The sequence below is a fragment of the Nothobranchius furzeri genome, chromosome 9, assembly GCF_043380555.1.
Source record: "Nothobranchius furzeri strain GRZ-AD chromosome 9, NfurGRZ-RIMD1, whole genome shotgun sequence".
Classification (NCBI taxonomy): Eukaryota; Metazoa; Chordata; class Actinopteri; order Cyprinodontiformes; family Nothobranchiidae; genus Nothobranchius; species Nothobranchius furzeri.
In genome coordinates, this window is record NC_091749.1 from 64098225 (window position 1) to 64123749 (window position 25525).

A 25525-nucleotide genomic window follows, 5' to 3' on the forward strand; every position below is an offset into this window, starting at 1 on the left:
TTGTTTTGCTTTCTTCCTTCCTGCCTTGCATTCCTCCGCACAATGCGATGAAAACTAAATTGCCTTTCAACAAAGCAGATTGAAGTGGTGTAAAGAAAAGGAGACGGTGAAGACTCGGCCGGCTGACAGATGCAACGAGGGCTGAAAAAACAAGCTTATGAATGCCGAGCGGAGCAGGCACCGCTCTTGAGATTTTAACTCATTTTGCACTCACGAGCTGCATGTTACCTGATATCAGGTAGACTGATCTTTATCTTTGACTCACAGCAGAACCAAGCCAGATGGGGCATTTAAAGAAATAACATCCACTGAGATTAGATGAAACCCCATTCAATGAAGACCAGGCGCACAGATTTGTGTTTTCTACCCTCATAATCCCTTAAAAGCTAAAATCCACATCGTATGTCATCCGATTGTTGCTTCAATGCATTCCCTCCTTTTTAATTAGCTGTGTGGTGTCTTTTATAGCCGCTGTTGCTCAACTGAAAAATGCTGAGTGATTTGTTACCTCGTGTTCATTTTCCACACCTGAGAAGGAGGGCTGGTTGAACAGCTATACCGTGTGTTTTACTGCACTAACTCAACCACCCAGGTGCACTGCATAAAGAGCGGCCATCGTGTCAACTCATGCACAAAGTAAATACATCCTTAACATGAGAAAGGGGGCATGTACTCACAGTTCTTCCAGATAAGGAAAGTTCTTGAACACAGACGCTGGTAGCTCAGTGATGTTGTTCATACTCAGGTCACTGTGGGAACAATGAATAAATAAACACTGTTAAAACATCTGAGGTCATTATCACATAATTTGTAGTAATTTTTTTCATTTGTTAAATAATTTGTATAATTTAAATCACATTTCTTTCACCACTTTAATCTTTTTAAATGATGAAAACAGGCATCTGAAGCCTAATTTTATTAAATAGTTCATTGTAAATATTATTTAAATGACATTTAAAAAGACTTTTTTTTAATTATAAACTTTTTTATAAAGTTTAGAAAAACATTTGAACCTATTTTATCAGTAAATGTCTGTTTTATGCATGGCTCTACACTCCAGGAAAGGAATACCATGAAGAAAATCAGTTCCATTTAGCCCAAGGGATCTTCCTTTTTCAAATCAACAAGTTAAAATAAGACGTGTAGCAGCTTGAAAAATATGCACACAGAACCCAATTTGCTTCCCTACCAAGCCTAATGTGAGAATTAGTGTTTTTTTTTATTAAATGAAATACATTTATTTTTGCAGTGTATTCAACTGTAAACAATACAAGAGAGAAACTATGGTCAATAAGTGAAGCTGAGCGCAAACTCACATCTTAGTCTGTAATCTGGATTAGGAATTTGCTAACCTGTCTCAAAGAAAAGACCCCTAGATCCCACATCCAAAAGATATGTAAAAATCAAGACAAAAAAGGTGAGTTGCACATTTGAAAATGATCCCGGCACCATTTTCAATTCCTTTTTGTTTTAATTCCAGTTATTCTATTTCTGAATTCAACATTTCCATTGCAACCATATTGTTTAACCTTGTGTGAGGTTTTATAGCATATGAGAATAACTGAAAAAACCAGAATTCAAAATGTAACTTTTACTTTCACCAATATGTGAAAAAGTGCTGTGGTTCTGCAGAACATTGCGTGCTCTTGCCAGATCTTTAATAGATTTTATCGTCGATTAACCTTTTTAATAAAAACGCATTTCATGACTGTTTATGTGCAGAATTTGGTGTTGCTGTGTTTTTTATTCGATGTTTAAGAATTAAAAAAGCATTTGGGCACAGTTTTAAAGTAAAAAAAATACAGACGGGTGGACTTGACAGCCTACGGTTGCAACAACTGCTGCAATATTGAAAACAGATCACGTGGGATTAATATTGATTTGTCTAGTCTACCCATTGGGAATTAAATTTTGTATTTATTTTATGTACTAATATTTATATTTTAATTATCATACAATGCCATGTGTCTGATTTTTTGATAAGCATAATTAAAAGTGTTTATTTAGTTGGGTAAACACCTTCCTCAGTAGAAATAAATGCATTGGGGATGAGCTGAGACCTATCCAAGATGGCAGCCAGCCACTACGGCAGCTCCAATTGGCAGCGTCAGTCCATCGGGCGTCTACATATACATGTCTGTGGCTGTACGTCTCTCTTTTCTGTTTGTGTAGACAGACGGGACTGACTGAGACTGTCCTCATGACCAGGTGGCAGGTATAGGGGTCTGCAGCTGCCAAAAAAAAAACACAGCTACCATGAATCTTTCTATACTCATATGAGCAAACACTCTGAGATTCCAGTCATGTGCGCCTTCATAACTTTAATAATTCTGCTTGACCCATTTGAGTGCAAAGACGTGCTGATGTCAACTAATTTTTTTTTAACTGGGCAAGAAAAAAACACCGTTACTATCGTGAAACGTATGATATGGCCCACCAATACCCAGCACCCTCCTTCCCTTTTTACTCTCCAACAAGACAGCTTGAATTTCACAGCCAGATCTTTCTCAGACCTTATGTGTGGGCCCCTGAAACCTACAAGGATCACATTGCACTTCCTCTGCAGACACACACACACACACACACACACAAACACCCCTTTTAAAAGATGCACACTGACAGAACCCTCATCATCCCAGTGACCTGTGTCCCATCTCCACCTACCTGCTTATCTAATTACCATAAATGCTATTCAGCTATAGCACTTCCATCAACATCGACCCCCTCACCATGATTTTTCTACCCTGATAGCATCTCTTGTAGTGTTCTGTAACCTCTGATGCCATTCTACTGCCGCTGGTCAGATTAATACATCTGTAACTACATATTTAACCAAACTCTCCCCAAACTGTTGACTGGAATAAACCGCATGCTGAGCTGGGGAGTAACTAGGGGCCTGAATGACCATCACACTTCCTCCCGCCCTCGGTGTCTGGCTGCTTTACTCATCAAGGTCCTGGCCTGTCCCTGCTAAGACGGATTCAAGAGGACACTAAAAATGCAGCTGTGATAAATGGTGACAGGCTTGAAAGCTTCTACAAAACAGGTATCTGTAAATTCCTATTCCATGTGCCCTTTAGCTTTATTCTAGCAGAGAGGAAGCAGATGATCCAAGTGAGGTATGAGGAAAAAGAAAATGCAGCACAGAAAAGAATAAAGTTCTGTTTAAATTGTTAATGTAGAAATATTAAGTTGTGTGTTGGCACAGAAAACATAAAATTTGTTTTTCTCGGTCAAAAACAATCTACCAACAATCTCCTTTTGACCTTTTAGTGAAAACAAATGTATTGGTCTAACAAGTAATGAACATGGGGCAACCACAAACTATGTCTAACAGATAATTTTGTTGTTTTAGCACATACACTAATCTGCCATTAAGTTATGACCATCCACCTCATACTGAGTAGCCACCATAAGTTATCTCATGGGCATAAACCATTTGGATCTGTAATGAAGTGACTGGAACTTGGACATAAGCAGCAGACTCTCTCAGCCCTAAAGATAGTAGAGTACCACCTCTGAAGGCCAGAGGAACACCTTGTTCAGTCTATTAAATTATTCGGCTTTTGTGAATCCCACTGCAGTCTAAGCAAAGGAAGTAATTCACTGAAAAAATTTGAAGAGCCAAATTTACATGAAAAAACCTAGGTAACCATACTGACATTCTTGGTAACATTCACTTGATAAATCCTTGAGTTAATTTTACTTACTTTTAAAATTTATTTGTAATCAAACACTACAAAATTATATTTTACTTACAATTTTTTTCTGATACAAAATGTGCTCATTATTTGTTAGTAATTTCCACAAAAAGCGTAATATTAGTTACATTTTTGTTTTAAACTCATCAAAAAGGACATCTTATGTTTACTGGACAAACATTTGAATACATTGTTGTAATTTATATACTGAATACTGCCATTTTTATGTTTAGGTTTTATTCAAAATCGTCCAAGTTGGTGGCAAATTTCAAAGAAACATGACGTAAATACCAGGATGCAGGTTTTTCCCAGCAGTGCATGGTGTTGTGACAAGATGAGCTGTGTTACTCACTTTATCTGTCAGTGATCATAAAGTTATAACGAACTTGAGTACTCACACCTAGTAATTATAAAGATAAACTGGTAAAGCCACCTTATAATATATCTTGACTTGTTGAGGGACTCTTACAGTAACTAAAGAAAACAAGAACCATAAGCAAGGTAGAAACACGAGTTACGACTCTTCTGATTCTTCCTAAAGCCAATTTTTCTAACAAAATATGTAGTTTTGTATTATTTATGAGGAATAAGCATGAGAACTCTTTGATTAAATTCCCTAAAACCTTAAGTTCACAGCTTTCTGTGGACATTTTTACCAATAAGAAAGTTAACAAAAGGCTTTGCAAATCAAGCTAAAAGATTCCTGGAAAAGCTTCTCCAGTTTATTTATTTATTTATTTTTTATCCAACATTTCTATTTCTACAGCTAGGTGAAATGCTAGAATGCAATCATGACTAAAAGTATTGGATAAACTTTCTGCTGCTAACTTAGTGACAGATAACACAAATACATTGCTGCTATAACTTGAGGTTTTAATGAAAATAATAAAAAAGTTGGCATTTTTTATTAAATGTCTCACAAACTAACTAAAAACGATTCAAACATCAGAAGTTAAGCTAACTGAAGAAATGTACTGAAGCATTATGGGAAAATATTATTACCAATAAGCAAAAGTGGACAAGTGAAATAAATTCTGACAAAGGTAAAAAAATTAAAAATAAACTAGGGATGCTCTGATCCGATCACATGATCGGAAATTGGGCCCGATCACGCGTTTTTGAAAGGATCGGAATCGAGAAATAAATCGATTAAATCGAAAACAACAAACACGACTTTTTTTATTCATCCTGAGATGGAGGTTTTCAAATTAAATATAAAACTTGATTAGTTTTTATTTCAATAAGTCCCTCTACATCATCAGTATTTGTTGCTTGTATGAAAACAACACAGTAACGTCACACAATTTGTGACAGGCAAGAACTTAAGACTCTTTATGGACAGAATTTCTAGGCGCAACCGTGCTGTGGAGTGTGTTGAGTTTGGTGGCAGGAGAATCTCGTCTCTGCTTTTTGCGGATGATGTGGTCCTCCTAGCTTCATCCAGCTCTGACCTTCAGCTCTTGCTGGGTAGGTTCGCGGCCGAGTGTAAAGCGGCTGGGATGAGGATCAGCACCTCCAAATCTGAGACCATGGTTCTCGACCGGAAAAGGGTGGCTTGCCAACTCCGGGTCGGGGGAGAGGTCCTACCTAAAGTGGAGGAGTTTAAGTATCTCGGGGTCTTGTTCACAAGTGAGGGTAGAAGGGATCGGGAGATAAACAGGCGGATTGGTTCAGCATCTGCGGTGATGCGGACGCTGAGCCGATCTGTCGTGGTGAAGAGGGAGCTGAGCCAGAAAGCCAGGCCCTCGATTTACCGGTCGATCTACGTCCCAATCCTCACCTATGGTCATGAGCTTTGGGTAACGACCGAAAGAACGAGATCGCGGATACAAGCGGCCAAAATGACTTTCCTCCGTAGGGTGGCCGGGCTCAGCCTTAGAGATAGGGTGAGGAGCTCGGACATTCGGGAGGGACTCGGAATAGAACCGCTGCTCCTCCGGATCGAAAGGAGCCAGTTGAGGTGGTTTGGGCTTCTGGTCAGGATGACTCCTGGACGCCTCCCTGGGGAGGTTTTTCGGGCATGTCCTGCCGGCAGGAGGCCCCCGGGTTGACCCAGGACACATTAGAGAGGTTACATCTCCAATCTGGTCCGGGAACGCCTTGGGGTCCTGCCGGAGGAGTTGGTGGAGAAGGCCGGAGAGAGGACGGTCTGGAGCTCAATAGTTGCGATGCTGCTCCCGCGACCCGGACCCGGATAAGCGGAGGAAGACGACGACAACGTAAACACTGAAGTCAGACAGCCCAATACCAATTAGTGAAATCTGTGATGTTGAAGACTTTTCTTTGGGTGGCTGTAATCAAGCATTTTGCGTGCTTTTCTAATGAGGGTGTGTATCTTAGTGCTAGATGAGTGAAGTGCTTTAAAATGCCCTAGTATATATCTGCTTTGAACTTGGATCAGCACCAGCTGATGAGATGACATGCCAGATTATCACTGACTGAAGAAACTTCACAATTGAAGGAACATGGATTCAGTGCCTCTCCACTCAGTCTTGATCTTGAATTCTGTGAAATCAGAGTGGGTACCTTGCTTCTCACCATTCATTGACTTTTAATTGGGAAATTGAGATAAGTCATTGATGGGAGTAACTGTAATTAATTTCCTATTTACAAATTGCACAACCAGAAGAATGCAAAACAAAAATTTCCTCTTTTTTTAAACCAGCACTTTAAAACTCATTATGAATGTTGTAGGCGCTTTGTTGAATACAGATGATAATTTAATGACTGACTGTGTTGTAAAGTGCCTTGGGGGTTCCAGGACTCTAGAAGGTGCTATATCAAAAACAGAGGCAATAGTAAACAATGACAGAATGTAGAGAACCAAGGCCGACGGGACTCTGCAGAGAGCTTATCCTACATTTGCTTTATTCAGTGTGCTACAAAATAAATTTTCAGATCCATCTTTAACTGAGGTTTGCAGGTTACTGTCACCAACAGAGACCTGAAGAAACTATGTTAGTAAATGGCCTGTATTTGTATATGTAATAAAAATGAACTTGTCATCTGTTGTATAATTGCTTTATACAAGTTATTGATCACTACTGTTTGTCAATCACACTTATCATGAGGATAATCATGGTAGAGCCGAACATAATGTGATCATGAGGATGTAATCAAGGTAATCCTGGTGGAGGTGTGCAGCTTTGCACGCACATCAGGGAATGTATAAGGAGCAGAGCAGAGCTCAGAGCTGTTAGAGCTGCTTGTTGGATTCTACCTGACGAGGTTCATGGATTACATGTGTTCAGTTCTTCACCTATCATGGATTACGTTTTCTAACTGGGGTGTTCAGCTCTCCACCCATAAGCAACGGTAAGAGAAATGTTTCGTTCATGATTGATAACTTGTATGAATGCCGGTTGAATAAAGCCTTGTTGTTCATCTGATATTCAAGTTGTGTTTCATTGTTTCTGGCGTCGACTTGACAACGATCCTGATTAAATAAATATAAAGTGTAAAAAGAGACTTTGAGTCTTTTAAGGTAATTAAAATAAAATAAAACATTTTATTTTAGAACATTTTTGGCGTCACGAACAGGATCAGTCAAGCTATTCCAGCAACAATGAAGTGTTTTTGGAGAAGCAAAAAGGAGCCGAGTGCTTCTGGGGAGGGAACGCCGATTCCCGTGCCGATTCCCGGCTGGGAAACGGAGGAGTTCCGAACCATTGGTGATATGTTAAGGCAGCGCGGTGGACGCCCTGGGCCGTGGGGAGAGTTAAATGGAGTGGTCAGCCCTGCCGTGGTGCTGGACCGTTTGACGCGGATAGAAGTTAAAGAAAGACTTCCGGTATGGCGACAGAGTGAAACAGACGCAAGTGACAAGAGCTCCGTATAACCAACATAAACACGAACTAGAAAACGCCTGAACTGTAAAGGGAAAAATAAGGAAAAGGAAAAGCAACAATGAGCGGAGGTACAACGAATAAAGGGAAGAGCAAAAAGCAGCCAGAAGATCCAAGTAAGGACACAAAGCAGATGCTAACAGTGGGGGCTACAGGAGAGCTAACACGAGTAGCTAGTTTGGATAGCATTAGCCTCCAGATACGAACACTAACTGCCGAAATGAAGACCGAACTCCAGGCGAACAAAGAGGAGATTACAACAGAAATGAGAAAGGAGTTGACCGACTTCAAGAGAGATATTAATAAGCTACTTGATAATATGGACAAAGAAATTAAAGAACAAACGAAAAGGATACAAGACGGAGAAACACGAACGGAAGAGCTCGAACAATGGAGCTGTGAAGCTAACGAGGCCATACAGCACATGTTACAACAACAGAAATACATCGGAGACAAACTAGAGGACATCGAAGCAAGAGCAAGGAGGAACAACTTAAGGGTGTATGGAATCAAAGAAAGTAAGGAAGTTAAACCATCCGAATTGAAGGAGACAATAGAAGAATGGCTCAAGAAAGAACTAGGATTAGAAGAAGATCTGCAAATACAAAGCGCACACAGAGCGCAGGCGCCCAAGCCGAAGGAAGGGCAGGCACCCAGATCCATAATAATACAATTCCAGCAAAGTAAAACGAAAGACATGATTCTGAACAAAGCTTGGGAGAAGGGGAAAAAAATTATGTTTGAGGGAGAGGGAGTGTATTTCGATCATGATTACACTGCAAAAGTACTGCAACAGAGAAAGGCGTATCTCCCAATAAAGAAGAAATTAAAAAGCATGAAAATTCGATTCCAAACGCCCTACACTAAAATGCGCATCTTCTGGGAAGACGGAATGAAGAGCTACAACAGCGCGGAGGAGGCGGTGAGGGACCTGAAGTCACGAGGATGCGCAGTGGAAGGACTCCAGATGGCAGAGGAAGAAATGCAAAAGAATAAAGAGGCTAATGCGAAGGGGCCGGCGAGCTGGAAAAAGGTGGGGGATAACGGAATGCTGAAGAACAGAGTCAGAGAACGTCTGCAAGAATACGAACTTAGGAGAAAAAAGACAGAGGGAGGGGAATAAATAAGGGGAAGTATCGCTCTAGGAAAATGAGGCGAACATGTATAAAGGTAAAAAGTTTAAAAATGTTGGTTAACGAGTGTCACTAGGCACGGTTTAGAGTGGAATGACTGAGACAGAAAGGGAGGTAGGGGGGCCCTTCTGGAAAGGAAGGCATTCCCCCCAGAGGAGGGGTAGAGAGTCACAAGAGGGCATCTCAACATGGAAGTTCAAAGGCAGTTACCTTGTAGCAACAGGTTCTAAGTTTGGTTGTTACAAGGAGGGGGTTCTTAAAGGGGGGCGGGGGTACTTTATTTACTTATTCTGTATCAGTATTTTTTTTATTTTTTTCTTTCTTTTTATGTATCTCAAGACTAGAAAGGCCATCTGCAAGGACAAAAGGGAGAACTTACTGAGAGAAAGGGCAAGACACAAGAAGAATAAGAAATGATGTATGATAAAAACCAGGAAATCAAAATAATGTCACTGAATGTAAATGGGCTGGGCAATCCAATAAAAAGAGCGAAAATAATAAATAAAATCAAAAAAGAAAAAATACAAATTAGTTTTCTACAAGAAACCCACCTATCACAGAAAGAACACGAAAAACTTAAAAAACTTGGGTTTAAAAATACATATTATAGTTCATGTCCCAATAGCCGGAAAAGAGGGGTGGCAATCTTAATATCTAATTCACAGAACTATGAAAATGTAAAAGAGGTCCGAGATAAAGAAGGCCGATTTATCATAATCAAAGGAAAGATAGAAAATGAGATGGTAACACTAGCCAATGTATACGCACCACCAGAAAGTAATAAACAATTTTATGAATATATACTAAATATGTTAGCAATGGAAATGGAGGGGGTTTGTATATGTGGGGGAGACTTTAATTTAATAATGAATTCCCAACTCGATACAACAAGTACTGCAACATATAAAAAAACACTAACCAAATTAATAAATACAATAACTAAAGAAATGGGACTTATAGATATATGGAGAGAAATTAATCCAGCGCAAAAGAACTATACCCACTACTCTGCTCATTATAAAACCTACTCGAGAATTGACTATTTTTTAATACAAAAAGAACATAGATATAAAATAAAGGAATGCGAAATAGGCGGGTCGGATCTATCAGATCATAATGCAATATATCTCAAAATTCAACTAAACAACAAAATTAAAAGGAAAACTTTATGGAAAATGAATACAGGAATACTTAATAATACAATAATGACAACACAGATCAGTAAAAATATTAAGGAATATTTGAGAGAAAATGATAATGGAGAAGTACAGCCAGATATACTGTGGGATGCGATGAAAGCAGTGATCAGAGGGAAATTAATTGCGATTACAAGCAAAATGAAAAGGGATAAGACTAAACAATATGAAAAACTTACAAAGGAACTAGAAGAAATGGAAAAGAAAGACAAACAGAAAACAGAAACAAAGACACGGGAACAAATAAAAAACATCAGGAACAAAATAAATGAAATGCACCAAAATGAAATAGAAATTAAGGCAAAATATTTAAAACAAAACTACTATGAAGCAGGGCCGAAAGCAATGAGGCTACTAGCAAGAAGAATAAGAAAACAACAAGAACAAAATAACATAAGTAAAATATGCAACCCGAAGACAAAAAAAATAACACACGAACCTAAAGAGATTGAAGAAATATTTAGGGAATATTATAAGGAACTATATACGCAACCGCTAGGAAGCAACAATAACAAAATAGAAGAATTCTTACAAAATTTAGATTTACCATCAATAGGGACAGAACAGAATAAGAATATTACAAAGACAATAACGGAAAAAGAAATAATAGAAGCAATAAATAAACTTAAAACAAATAAGGCACCAGGAAGCGATGGATACCCAGCAGAATGGTATAAAAAATTAAAGCAGGAACTTGTACCAATAATGCATAAAACATACAACTGGATTATGACCAACAATAAAATACCACCAACATGGCAAGAAGCTATTATCTCTGTAATACCTAAGCCACAGAAAAACAAAGAAGAAGCAACAAACTATAGACCGATTTCAATTCTTAATATAGACTACAAAATATATACAACAATAATAACTAATAGAATTAAAGGATTTCTTCCAGATATAATCAATGAGGATCAATGTGGCTTTGTTGTAGAGAGAAAAACACAAGATAACATACGACGAACACTGCACATAATACAAGAAATTAATTCCAAAAGAATACCGGCAACTATAATAAGCTTTGATGCAGAAAAGGCATTTGATAGGGTAAACTGGGAATTCCTATATGCAACATTAAAAAAATTTGGATTTAATGAACAGACAGTAAACTGTATTAAGGCCCTGTATACAGAACCAAGAGCACGAATTAAAATAAATGGATCAATAACAGATGAGATACAGATAACAAGAGGAACAAGACAGGGCTGTTGTCTCAGCCCTACTCTGTTCGCGCTATATATTGAACCTTTAGCACAGGCAATTAGACAGGAGGATGAAATAAAAGGAATAGAAATTAATAATAAGGAACATACCATAAGCCTCTTTGCAGACGATATATTAATATACATAAACAGTCCGACTAATAACCTAAGGAACCTATTGGGACTAATGAGAGCCTATGGGGAACACTCAGGATATAAGATTAACATACATAAAACACAGGCATTGTTATATGATCACACACTAAAAACAGAATTGATCAAATATAAGATTAAATGGGATAATACCCACATTAAGTACTTAGGAGTCAACATAACTAAAGACCTGAAGAATCTATTTCAACAAAATTATGAGGAATTAAATCAAACGATTAACGCAGACCTAAACAGATGGACATCCTATCCATTACAACTATACGACAGAATAAACATTATCAAAATGAATATCTTGCCACGACTCTTATATATGTTTCAATCCCTCCCAATACAAATACCAACAATACAATTCAATAAATGGAATAAACAATTATCAAGATTTATTTGGAAAAGCAAAAAACCAAGAATTAGAAGGTCTACCCTACAACTAGCAAAAGAACAGGGAGGGAGGGCTGTGCCAAATATATACCATTACTATCAGGCAGCACAAATAGCACCACTCATTGATTGGTGTGACCCGCAAAACTTGAACCACTGGAAAATAATAGAGACAAAGAGAAAGGAAATACCAATCCAAACATTACTGGGGGAAAATACCAGAAAAGAATACTGGACGAAAAATATTGAAAAACTGGACCCGATAACTAAGTTTAGTTTAGAAACCTGGTGGAACATAAGCAAGAAACTAAAAATAGAGGGAGAGCTAAGATTGCTAAGATGGATAGGGTGGGACTCGGACTTTGAACCTGGAAAAAGGGATAATAGATTCAAAAAATGGAATGAGACAGGAATGACAGCATTAGGAATAATTCAGAAAGAAGGGATGATAAACAGTTTCCAAGAATTGAAAGAAAAATTTGACGTGGAAAATAAGGATATGTTTAGATATTTACAACTAAGAGATTACTACACTAACAGAATTCAAAGGAAAATTCGAGGGAATAATCAAATAATAACAATGATGATCCAAACATATACAAATCCAGCACCTAAACGGAAATTATCCATAATATATAAAACATTATTGACGATAGAAAACCACTCAACACAGTATATCAAAGAAAAATGGGCAAAAGAAATTAGGGAAGAAATACTGGATGGGGAATGGGAGGAGATGTGGAAAACACAAAATAGGACAACACAATCACAAAAATGGAGGGAATTTGCCTGGCAGAACCAAATACGATACTTCAGCACACCGAAAATCATAAGTAAACAAATACAAAAACAAACGAGATGTTGGAGGAATTGTGGAAATATAGAATCCAATCACGCCCACATATTTTGGGAATGCAAGAACATAAAACCTTTTTGGAATCAAATATATGAGAACACCAAAATAATATTAGGATATTATTTTCCACAGACATTTAAATTAATGTACCTAGGATCCATACGGGAAGAAATAGCGGGGGGAGACCAATATCTGATGAGGATACTCATGATAGCAGCCAAGAAAGCCATCACTAGAAAATGGTCCAGACCAGAGACCCCAACAATAGAAGAATGGAAGACAATTGTTGGAGAAATACAGGAAATGGAGAAGCTGACATTTAGACTAAGACTGAAAGGGGAACAAATGCATAAACGATGGGCTAAATGGAGACATACAGATATATAGAACTGGAGAGAAAGAAGAAATCTGCAGATGAGCCGACCTTTTGATTTATTTATATATGGGTTTTTTTTTTTTTTTTTTTTAAATCTTTTTATTATTATTATTTTTTCTTTTTTATTTATTTTGTTTTTCTGTCGTCTTTTTTTCTTCTTTTCGTTTTGTATGCATTGTAAGTACTCAAAAGAAGGAGAAGAAAAATGAATGATTAGAAAGAGAAAACAAGCCAAGAAGATAGAAATAGAAAAACAGGTTAATCGGGGAAGGAAGAACAACGGACACGGAAGGGAATGAGAAGACAAGAAGACAAAGGTAAAGAATGGACAGAATAACGGCGGAAGAGCACAAACAAAGAAAGACTTCTAGAAAACGAACGAGGGGAAATGAACAGAACTCAATGTTAAAAAATATGATGAATGCTGAGTACGAAGGGGAATGTGTTTGTAAAGTAAAAGTTGATAAATAAAAAGTAAAAAAAAAAAGAAGTTAAAGAAAAAGCGCCGCTGGCAGGAGTGAGAGATATGATGTGGCTTTTTGCAGAAGCATGGAAAAAACAGGAGTTAGAATTGAGCAGTTGTAGAGAGCGAGCGGCGCAGGAGAAAATCCATGCTGAAGAAGTTGGAAAATCATGCTCAGAGTTTGAGCAGAGAGTGTGTGTGATGGGGAAAGAGCTAAAGCATGCTCAGAATGTTTTGGATAAAACGCTGACTTTTGTGTCTCGAGCGCAAAGGAAGGAAAAGAAGCGACCTCGTAGAACAGGTCCTGCTCAGATCCGGGCGTTTGTAAAGAATGTTGGTGAAGATTGGGACCCTGAGAAATGGAACGGGGATCTTTGGGGGGATGATGAGGAGGAGGAGTGGGCGATTAAACCTGACCCACCACCTCAGCCCTTGTATCCATCATTACAGGGGATAAAGATGTCAGAACAAAGACCTATTACTAGGCGTCGGCGAGAACAGCAAATTATTCCACCAATACTGGTAGATATGGTGGATGATCAGGGACGGCCGGAACTCGATGAGGCGGGTAATATAAGAAGGATGTTACAACAGCAGCCACAACCCGCCCCTAGGCTGCTAACAACGCTAGAGGATTATTCACAAGATGAGTTAAATCACATGAATGGGAAGCTGAAACAGCGCCCAGGCGAACCAACTGACTCCTGGCTTAATCGCCTTATGGAGGATGGCGCGTGTGATATAGCCATAGATGCCGGTGATGCCATGAGATTTTCAGGATTAAGTACTGATGCACAGATAAATGCTGAATACCGGGCTACAGTCCGGGCATTGCCAGCTGATGAAGATTTCAATGTGGGGGATGCATATGCTCTGGCATGTCATGTAATCTATCCTACCACGGCGGACTGGTCTGAGATTAAAGGGCAATGGCAGACAGTGAGAGATGCCATTCAGCGGCTCACCAGACTCACTATTAGAGAGCAAGTGGCTCGAAACGGGGGAGCTGGAGTGGTGGACTGTAACATCTCTAAGGCAACTAGAGATCACCTCATCAGACATGCCCCACCACATTATAAACCCATGGTGACCAGCTTGTTGTTTGGCGCGGCAGACCAGACTTTTGCCGCGATAAAAGATCGTCTTGGCGAACTCACCACGCTGGGTGATTGGTCTGAGACGAGGAGAGAGGGAGCTAGAACTGAAAATAAACCCAGGATTGATCCACGTTCAAGGGGTCGTAAAGGGGGGGCAATGGGCCCCTCTAGAACAGATTTGTGGAGGGCACTGCGACAAGCGGGAGTGCCGTTTGAGGAGATTGATGGATTGCCCACTAATGCATTGATGGAGAAATGCAGACAAATGGGACTGAAGGTCCATTGTCAGTTCAGACATTGTCCTGAAAAGGACGACAGGATGTCTGTGTCAGAATTGGTTGGAATGTTGCAGAATGTGATCAGGGAGGTGGCGTCGAAGCCTGCTGAACCTTCCGCCCCTCCCAAGGAATCTTCAGAGGAGGAGAGTTCAGATGAGTGTTATCAGGTGGCGGCAGTGAAGCGTAGAAAGAAAAAACAGCACCGAAGGGAACATGATGATGAATAGGATGAAGGTCAAGCTCAGGTTGTTGCCAGTGCCTCAGGATGGTCAATAAATGATATCAGACCACATGTGGAATTACAGATGTATTGGAAAAAATCAGTACAGACAGTAATGGCATTGGTTGACACTGGGGCGGAGGCCTCGGTAATTCATGGCAATCCTGATAAAATAAAGGGAAACATTGTAGAAAAAGGAGTATCAATGCTCCACGAGCAAGTGGCAGACGTTCCAGAAATGGATGAAGTGCCTTTTGAGGTAAAACCAATCCAGGATTCTCCTGTGAAACTGGGGGTAAGATGGAGCGAACTCACCCCAGAGCAGCAGGAGCGAGCCTGGTTCACTGATGGTTCCTGTCAATATGTGGCAGGAACCAGGAAATGGAAGGCTGGGGCATTTAACCCTGGTACACAACAAGTTATGGAACTCACAGGGACAGGAAAGAGTAGTCAATGGGCGGAGTTGAAAGCAGTACACATGGTAATAATGGCGGCTGGGGTGCAGGGAGTAAGTATTTATACTGACTCCTGGTCAGTAGCCCAAGGAATGTTAACTTGGATGCCAACTTGGCATGCTACACAATGGAAGATACATTCAAAAGAGGTTTGGGGAGCTGACCTATGGAAGGACATTTGGGAGAAATGCCAAAATATTCCTGTGTCAGTATTACATGTGGATGCTCATACTAATAACAATGATCCTGAATCCCTGCATAATCAGACTGTAGTTAAGATAGTGAAAATTCAGGCTGTAAGACAATCAAGTCCTGGATTAGCCAAATGGGCTCACGTTACTGCTGGACATTGGGGTGTGCAGGGAACATTGAAATGGGCGAGGGACAGAGGAATAGATCTCATCATTGATGATATTAAAACTGCCATAGAAGATTGTGAACCTTGTCAACATCAGAAAAAGAGAATCCCTCGACATATACAGGGACAGATACATCGAGGTAAACAAGCGGGACAGTGTTGGCAGATTGATTTCATTGGACCATTGCCAAAAAGTAAAAACTGTAAGTATGCATGCACAGCCGTGGATACGGTGTCAGGGGTACTGGTGGTGCATCCGTGTCATAACGCCAATCAGGAGGCTACATTGAAATGTCTGTCATTAATAGAGACCTATTATGGACTACCTTTGCAGGTTCAGACTGATAATGGTACCCATTTCACTGGAAATAAGATCAAAGAATGGGCAGAGAACAACGCGGTAGAATGGATCTATCATGTAGCATATCACCCGAAAGCTAGTGGACTCATTGAGAGAATGAATGGGTTACTGAAAGAGAAACTAAGGAAACTATCGGTTACTAATTCTTTGGACAAATGGAGAGAAAATCTGACTAGGGCAGTACATCAGTTAAATAACAGACCCGTGGGGGATGGAGTTACTCCACTGATGCTAATGGTTGCCAGGGCAGGAAGGGAAACAACTTCTACTGACCCTCCTATACGAATGTGGAAACTAACTTCTGAGGCAGAACTCCCTGTTAGAGCAACTGCGGGCTCTGTGGGATTAGATCTTAAAATCTTGGAAAGCATCACTTTAGTAACCAATAAAGTGACAGTGGTAAAAACAGGATTGGGAATTCAATGTCCACCAGGAACTTATGCTCATGTGTGTCCAAGAAGTGGTTTAGCTTTGAGGGGTCTAACCATTTTAGCTGGGGTAATAGACTCAGACTATCAAGGGGAAATAGGTGTGGTGTGTCAGCATACAGGTAAAGAACCGTTGGTACTGGAAAAAGGAGACAAGATAGCTCAGTTAGTAATCAAACGGTGTGTAATGTCCAAAGTTGAAGAGATTACTAAACCTACCACTATCACTCAGAGGGGTGAAACTGGGTTTGGATCATCAGACTTTACTGCGGGGGCAAAAGTGTGGGTGGAGCAGCTCAATGGTCCTCCCAGAGCTGGAGAGATTATTGCACAGGGAAAAGATGCTGTGGTAAGTGTATTGTTCCCCGGAGAGGAAAAATGGATTAATATTCCGATAAACAAATGTTACAGGAGAGAAAATTAATGCTTGTCATTCTATCTGCAGTTTTGTATGTATCCCATAGGCGGGTGTCTGAGTGACGGTGGTTGACTGGGTCCCCTTCCCCTACAAAAGGATTGAACCCTTGTCGAGGCGATGGATGGGCTCCGCGGACCTGGTGGTGTCGGATGTTTGGTCATCGTCCTCCATGTCCTCGCTGTCATCGCACTGAGGGCACATTTCTGTTGGGGGCTCACGGAAGGACAAGTGTTGGAAGAAGGGGTCATGGGCCATCTGGAATTGGTTAGCAGTATGTCCAACCGCACTCAAGGCACATTCACATGCAGAGCAAATGACGCTTGCTACTTGGGAAACCTAACGTCTACCGGTAAGATGTACCGGTGCAGAGGATGTCTTAAAATCCGAGGAAGGGAGATCAGCCCGGGGGTGTTGGTTCAAGGATCAACAGTAACCTTTAATTCTGCAGCGCGCATCTGTGCATACCATCAGGGGAATGGTACTTGCATACAAAATGGCACAAATTGGAGTATGAAGGTTGATCGCGATTTCCGGATCAGGAATGGAACTGTAATCACAGGAGGATACGCCTATTTGTACATATTCTGGGTGCTGCCCGACACAGCTAGAGCTACGCAGACAGCTGTAGCTCCCCTGGTTCACACTTGTCAACAAATGGGACAAATAAGGGTAGCCGAATATGTGCGATGGACTGTGAAATTCCCTCCTATTCCGCCTTGTAACAGGAGGAGGCGAGCATGGTATGACACCGTGCTAGGAGGAACTGGAACTTTGTATGGTCTGGCTAACACAGCAGACCATGAGGTGACACGAACTATGCTGTCCAACACTGGAGAATACACCGCACAAGCTGTCACCAAGACTGCAAGATGGATGCCTTCGACTGTATCTAGTCAGTTAGAAGGAAGTGATGTGTGGAAAAGTGTATTTAAATGGAATCTAAAGCTTTGGAATGAAACTTATGATGCATTGCATAATTTGTCACACATAGGTAATTGGACAGTCTGTTCCTTGCAGACTATTCATGCTGAGACACAGAGAAATAGGTTTCAAATACAGGTAATGAGTAATAACTATCATGCATGGCGAACATTATGGAACATCAGTAGTTCATTATGGCTACAGCTACATGCAGAAATGACGATTTGTAATAAATCTATGTGTACTGGATACTGGGATCAGTATAATATGACATCAGTAATGACTGTGTGTAGATATCAGATACTGCCGGTGATAACCACTAAAGGGTTTTGGTATCTCCATGTTAGTGGAGAGTGGTGGGATGTTAAAACAAATCGAACATATGAAGTAAAACACTGTGATGAGACTGATAAGGGTTTAGCCTGCCCATTGGTAAAAGGACATAGCAATCCATGTTTCACTGATTCAAGGGTCGTACTCTGTGATTGGACGGTCACACCCCCAGAGGAACAGTTTTGGCAGGTGGGTCCTAACACCTTATGCGTGGCTACAATGACCAATTCCCCACAGGTACCTTCAGTTCCCTTTTCAGGTTGTCTCAAGGGTATACATATGTGGGAATGGAATAACGTGACCTATTGGTTGAGTAATTACACTGTATCTAGTCGGCTGACTAAGATACAATGGGAGGTTTTACACTCCCCTTGGACACTCTCACTGGAACAATTCAAATGCGCATTGGATGGTTCCACTGAAGTGGCAAAATTGATTGACTCTCATAGGTCCAACCTTTCCAGGCTCATGGTGTCTACTCTTGTGGCACAAGGGGAAATAAAACATGTTGCTACATTGATTGAACAGGCTTCCGCTCATCATTGGTGGGATATATTTACAGGCATGTCGAGTACCGCTAATAAAGTGCTAATTCCACCTATGATTGCAGCATTAATTATAATCAGCATTCTAACATTGTGTAATCTTATTATTTGTTGGTATGTTATTCGATTAAGAAGAGAAATAAATTGGGTAATAATGCAAAGACTACGATGAAAATTAAAGTGGAACTACAAGGTATGTTATAAATGACGTTGGTTTTGATGGGGAAATGGTGATGGATCCATGATGTTACATAAATTAGATGAAAAGTTCAAGAGTGGAATGTAATAAAAATGAACTTGTCATCTGTTGTATAATTGCTTTATACAAGTTATTGATCACTACTGTTTGTCAATCACACTTATCATGAGGATAATCATGGTAGAGCCGAACATAATGTGATCATGAGGATGTAATCAAGGTAATCCTGGTGGAGGTGTGCAGCTTTGCACGCACATCAGGGAATGTATAAGGAGCAGAGCAGAGCTCAGAGCTGTTAGAGCTGCTTGTTGGATTCTACCTGACGAGGTTCATGGATTACATGTGTTCAGTTCTTCACCTATCATGGATTACGTTTTCTAACTGGGGTGTTCAGCTCTCCACCCATAAGCAACGGTAAGAGAAATGTTTCGTTCATGATTGATAACTTGTATGAATGCCGGTTGAATAAAGCCTTGTTGTTCATCTGATATTCAAGTTGTGTTTCATTGTTTCTGGCGTCGACTTGACAACGATCCTGATTAAATAAATATAAAGTGTAAAAAGAGACTTTGAGTCTTTTAAGGTAATTAAAATAAAATAAAACATTTTATTTTAGAACAGTATAGCTCCTTCTTATGGTAAACTATTTCTAGAAAAGTGAGGTAATAATGCCTTAGACTGCATGCAGTAATAAGATCATAAGTCTTTGTGACAAAAATTACCATATTGAAATAGAAATGAAATGATTTTACACATTTACATTCTGTAGTTTGCACAATAACATATTGGGTGGCAGCATATTGTAAAGAAGGTTGTATCAATAATCATGCTGTCATCATGCTTAAACACTTGTAAGAAGTAGAAGCTGAAAAGGTTTCCGTACTTGCATTGATATTTTTTTTAATATAAAAGAAATAACAGTAACATTATAACAAATGTTGAGGCTATTTATCCTTAGCCGTTACATCACATGATCATGTTGAAGATGTTAAGAGTATTTGAAATTTAAAAGTTACAAATTAAAAATTTGAAATAATCAAGTAACAACTGTGGTTGGGGAATTGAACTACTGGTAATAAATGAGAGAAAATGCAAAAAGGAGTGGTGGTGAGGGGGTAAATGTTAATATTCTCCCGTCCACAGCTCATCCTGTTTTGCGGTGGGAACTACTGAGTGGCTCCTTTCACCTCTACTGACCAAGAACAAAAGTATCATTCAGTTAAAGTGGATCAAGGGCTCCAATGGTGAAGCAGGCAAGTTCCACCAGTTGGGACCAAGAACCCTGACGCCACCCCTCAGTTTTCCCCCAGAAGGCTTAGCGTCATTCATGCTATGAAAGAACTTAACATAGCTGAGATATAAGCTGTAATAACATATAAGTTGTAATAACACCCTCAAGCTCCCTCACGGTGCACAAAAGTGTTTTCAGGAAATATAACAAAAAATAAACTTTTTCAGAAAGTCAGAAACACATAAACTACGTACCCTCAAAAGGACTGTTTGCTTTAATGCTGGCTGGGAGACCTCTTGTCCCTCATCTGCTTTACAGTGACAAGGCTGTAGCTGCAGAAGCCATAACTCAAACCCCAACAGGCTGCAGGTAGAGGTCTATGCCAACACAGTCATGTGGTTTATTGTAAAATGTGTAAATTTCCAGAACTATTTTTCCTACAAGCCCACAGTAGCTACATAACAAAACTATGTCTAATTCCCATCAACATAATAAGGCATTTGTACCATTGGAGCACAAAATACAATTTTAAAGGAGCTTGAATCTTGTTCTGTTGCTCAAATTGACTTGATTTTCTACTTTTTCCAGCCACTATTCCACCATGTTAATTGGAAACACATGGAAACTGCAAACAGTCCATGTAAAGACAAAACACTTCTACGTGAGCTATTTCTTTAAGACATCAGCATAAGGTTGTGGGTGCATTAGTCCGGAGAGGGAGCCTTTGCAGCTGCAATGTGTCACACTAATCCATCATGATCCCTAACCCCACTGCTCCACACACAAAAGATGGAGGGAGTGGGAGAGGACAAATAGAGTTCAAGAGACCAGGAGAGCAAAAGAGTGTAGGACAGAGAGAGACGGAAAGACTTTCACATACTTATAAAACTCTAAGGTGAACCCATTAGGCAGTTTAGTGTTTAAACCTGTCACTGAGCATTTAGATCTCAATGTGCAATGCAGAATATGAAAACACAACACAGCATGAATCCTTAAAATACACACTTCTTGTCCATCTTGGCATAAAATAGATGGTTACGAGGCTCTGACTGCTTTAATATTTTTTGTTAAAGCAGGTTTCGGGCTGATTAAAGATGTTGAACATCCGTTTAATCAATACATTTGAGGTGGTTTCTTGGAATGAATGCCTTGTAATTCATACTCTACACCAGTTTCAGGAACTAGCAGCGAGCCAGATAAGAGTTGAGCTGAACAAGACAGGATTTGGAGTCTTATTTCCTGATATTTGGACAACGTCAACACGACTCTACCACTGACTCCGTTTCATCTCCACAAATAACACAACCCTGAAAGATTTCTGCCATGTGGTGGAGTTGCAAATGCTAACAATTAGCTTCTACTAGTTAAGACATTCTCTGCTGTTTTCTGGACGTTAAACCAACAACAGCCATGAGTCCATGAATGTTAAGTGAAGGTGTGATGTAGATCTGTCGTGGGTTTTAAATCCTAGATTTTTACCATCTATTTTCTATCAGAAGCTAAAGCAGGAGATAGGTGTAGGAATAATAATAATAATAATAATAATAATAATAATAATAATAATAATAATAATAGATTTTATCTGTAACACACTTTACATTTCAATGAAATCTCAAAGTGCTACAGTAGGAAATCAGAAACAATGTAAGGAATAATTAAAAACATTGAATAAAAACTAATAAAAAAAATACATAAAACCATACAATGCTAAGTTAATGCATGGTAAAACAACAGCAAAACCAAGCAGTTTGGAAAAGCTTGTGTAAATAAAAATGTCTTCAGATGTTTTTTAAAACATTCAACACTCTGAGGTGCTCTCAATGTTTCAGGGAGTGTGTTCCACAAGTGTGGGGCTGCTGCTGGAAAAGCTCGATCTCCCATGGTATGAAGTTTTGTTCTGGGCTGTTGCAGGAATTGAGAATTTCTAGAGCGAAGATTTCTCTCTTTAAGATAAATAGGAGCATTTCTGTGGATACACTGATAGGTAGGGAGACCTAGTTTGTATTTGTATTCTATAGGGGATTGGTAACCAATGAAGAGACTTCAGGACAGGTGTCATGTGGTCATATTTGTGACCTCTTGTCACAATTCTGGCAGTACAGTTCTGGATGTGCTGAAGTTTCTGTAGGCATCCACTAGAAATTCCAGTAAGTAAAGAATTGCAGTAGTCTAGCCTAGATGAAACAAAGGCATGGATCAACTTCTCAGCATCTGATTGGGTAAGAAACGGGTGAACTCTTGCTATGTTTTTTTTGATGGAAAAATGATACTTTAGAAAGGTGACGGACATGATTTTCAAGTGATAAATGTTGGTCCAGTTTGATTCCGAGATTAGTGGTAGATGTAGAAAATATATGTAGGAGACTATTTTCACGTTCAGCCTGCATGAAAAACCCAACGAGTGATAGATTATAATTTAAAAATAGTTTTTATCAGTGTTCCACACCTTTTAAAAAGTCAAACCACCATTACAAACTGGAAAGATTACAGCCGTTCATGGCGATGTGGAGAATAACAACTATAAGCACAAGGCTTTGCGTGACACCTTCCACCTTCACTGTTTAGTTTACTTCACACATGCTTGACAATTTTCACTTCAAGTGGCATACGATAGGTCCTGGTGCAATGAAGTTTGGGCCAAGATGTTTAAATTGTTGCCAAACAACACAAACATTCCCACACACAAGACCATAAGTACAAGCTTTGTGGGGGTCAACATTTTTATCTTATTGTCTGAACTAAGTCCAGCATTTGACATGAACTTGTACCCAAGTAAAGTCAGAATTTCTCTTATTTGTTTTTTGAGTAAGAGCGGTCAGGGGTGATTGCTTTGGTTTGTGATTAACCCAGAGGTTGTGAAACCAACAGTTACCTTCACGAGGCAATCATCAACTGTTTCTGCAACACTTTAGGTCTACCCGTTTTTTATGAGACTGGGTGTCCAGCCTTGAAACCGTACTTTAACAGAAAATAAAATAACAAAACTATCCAACCTCTAAATTTTGTACATAAAGCAAAGTACCAGGAACAGGGCACTGAAGACTACTCCACCACAGCTATCGCAACGTGACCTCGACACTTGTTACATTACTCAGGGATTCAATCCAATCATTTCCAGAACCTGCACAGACCACTGCATCTACTTGCACAGAGGAATAATCATATCTTTGAATACAGTGCAGTGTAAATGTAGGATCTGCATGAAAATACGGGTTTGTTTCTTTGTTGCCTTCTTTGTGCATGAGGCAAAAGTGGGCATCTGACAAAAACACCTGAAATGGCACTCCATGCTTACAGAGCTATAAATTGTGGTAATAAATATGTGGATTGTTAAAGCTATAAATGCTGCTTATTTAGTCATTTGGATGCAAAAGAAACAAGTCCAAGTCTGCAAAGGTTATCCAATAAAGAATATCTTAAATCAACCTAACTAAAGCTTTAAAACTTGTATCTTACTCAGGCTAAATTTTTATATCGCATCAAATGGCCCGTATTTGATATAGCGCATTCCAGAGTCCTGGAACTCCCAAGGCACTTTACAACACAGTAATTAAATTATCATCTGTATTTAACCAAACACCCTTAATATTCATACAGAATTTTAAAGTGTTGGTTAAAAAAGGACCTTTGTTTATCATTTCTCTAGTTGCGCAATTTCTAAATTGGAAATTGTTTACAGTTACTCCCATCAATGATTTATCTCAATCTCCCAAATTAAAAGTCAATCAATTGTGAGAAGCAGGTACCCACTCTGATTTCACATAATTCAATATCAAAAGTGAAACCGTCCATTGATCCAGGCAAGACATTTTAAGAAACAGCTTAAAATAATAGACCGTGGTAATCAGGTCTTCAAATTCCTCTTTGAAACCAGGAATATTTACCACCAATAGTCTCCAGAAAATCTCTAATTTTGCAACCATTCATCTACTACAATGAACCCAACAAAATTACTTTATAAATATAATATAAAACAAAGCAGAAAACTATTTTACAAGGGTATCTTATATTGGTTAAACTGGCAAAAATACGAATTATTGACTATTTGCACTTTAGGTATGAAGCCTTTATCCCAACATCTTAGTGGAGCCAATTTTAAGGACCTTTACCTAGTGATGCCTGACGCCCATTATGGCGTTTCTGGTGGGTATTTTTGAGAACACAGTGGTGGTTTAGGTTGATTTATTTCACTGTGGGTGCTGGTTACACTTACAGGTAGTAGGTGAAAGTCCCGAGCCCGGTCGGGACGGTGGTTAGTCCTCTCCCGGAGCAGTCTGCTCCCCCATCTTCATCGCAGCTGCATGAGGGCGAGCATACGGCCGTTGACTGCCCTTGACCGGAGACACTGTGGCGAATTAAACACCACAAACACATCCAAAACAAATCCACACGCATTTTCTCGTCGTTTCTTCAGGTGGGAGCGGTGGGGAATAAAAACGGGTGCCTTTGTTTGTGGTTTGAGTCTACTCCGCACGTCGACTTCTCATGTGGTCGGTCGGCTAAGGCACGAACAGATGAAGCCCAGCCGTATCTAACGTTCATTCACGAGCTCGACGAAAAAAGATGCACGCGAGCTCCGGAACCAGCTTAAAACCCAAACGAAGACGAGCGAGTTACCTCAGAGCGAAGCATTTCTCAGCCCCGCTTTTATCGCATTTGTCCTTAAAGTAGCAGGAGCGGCAGGGTACCTTGCGTTTTTTTGCGTTTTCGTTGTCCCATTAAATAGCAAAAACATTAATAGTAACTAGCAACGCGCCGTCGTGCGTCGCTGGAAGAGAGGTTGAGTCTGTAGCGGTGGAAAACGTTCGGCTAAACTCACACCGGACAATGTTTTGCGTCCTGGTTTGTTTCCTTGCAGGAGGGTACCGTCAGTTTGCAGCCATTCCTCGCGTTTCCCCGCTCTGCTCCTGACATCAACAGCATGTTTGTAGCTCGACAGGCACCCTACCGGACAACCTGCAGCAGCAGCACTGGGCCCCCGGCCTGCTCAGCCCTCAAAACCTGCGTTGCAACGTCAGAGTCTGCCAAGCAGCGCACACTCCCAGACCACAAGTTACAACACAGTCAGGTAAAACATTTCTGCAGGGCCTTTACGACTGCAGATGTTTGTCTCTGCATGTGAAGATAGGTATTCTAGCAGCTCGACAACCTGGCTTTTCTTGTCTTTTATTTGCAGATGTGACAATTCAGACATTTTTCTTTTCTTTGTAATAAAGGGTCACTTAAAACTCACCCATGCAACCACGTTGTATCCAGTGGCGGATTTAGCTATTTGGGGGTCCAAGGCGAACACAGACATGCGGCCCCCTTGCACAAAATTTTTGACAATCTTACCTTTAACTGGATTTGCAAAA

The 25525-nt window shown here is 39.9% G+C and overlaps 2 protein-coding genes across 2 annotated transcripts in view; one reads left to right on the forward strand and one right to left on the reverse strand.

Moving 5' to 3' along the window:
- Positions 1-24790, reverse strand: part of lgr4 (leucine-rich repeat containing G protein-coupled receptor 4) — a 62331-nt gene extending 37541 nt beyond the window's left edge. Inside the window, exons 1-2 of the mRNA XM_015953164.3 lie at positions 24385-24790; positions 678-749 (exon numbers count right to left, since the gene is read on the reverse strand). Of these exons, the coding sequence (XP_015808650.3) occupies positions 678-749; positions 24385-24566 (254 nt within the window). The 5' untranslated portion in view covers positions 24567-24790. The remainder of the gene's footprint in view (positions 1-677; positions 750-24384) is intronic.
- LOC139071830 (uncharacterized) lies at positions 15005-17238 on the forward strand. The gene is made up of 2 exons (XM_070555040.1): positions 15005-16873; positions 16970-17238. The coding sequence occupies exons 1-2, from the start codon at positions 15008-15010 to the stop codon at positions 17012-17014; spliced, it is 1911 nt and encodes a 636-aa protein (XP_070411141.1). The 5' UTR covers positions 15005-15007; the 3' UTR covers positions 17015-17238.
- Positions 24791-25525: the final 735 nt, after the last annotated feature.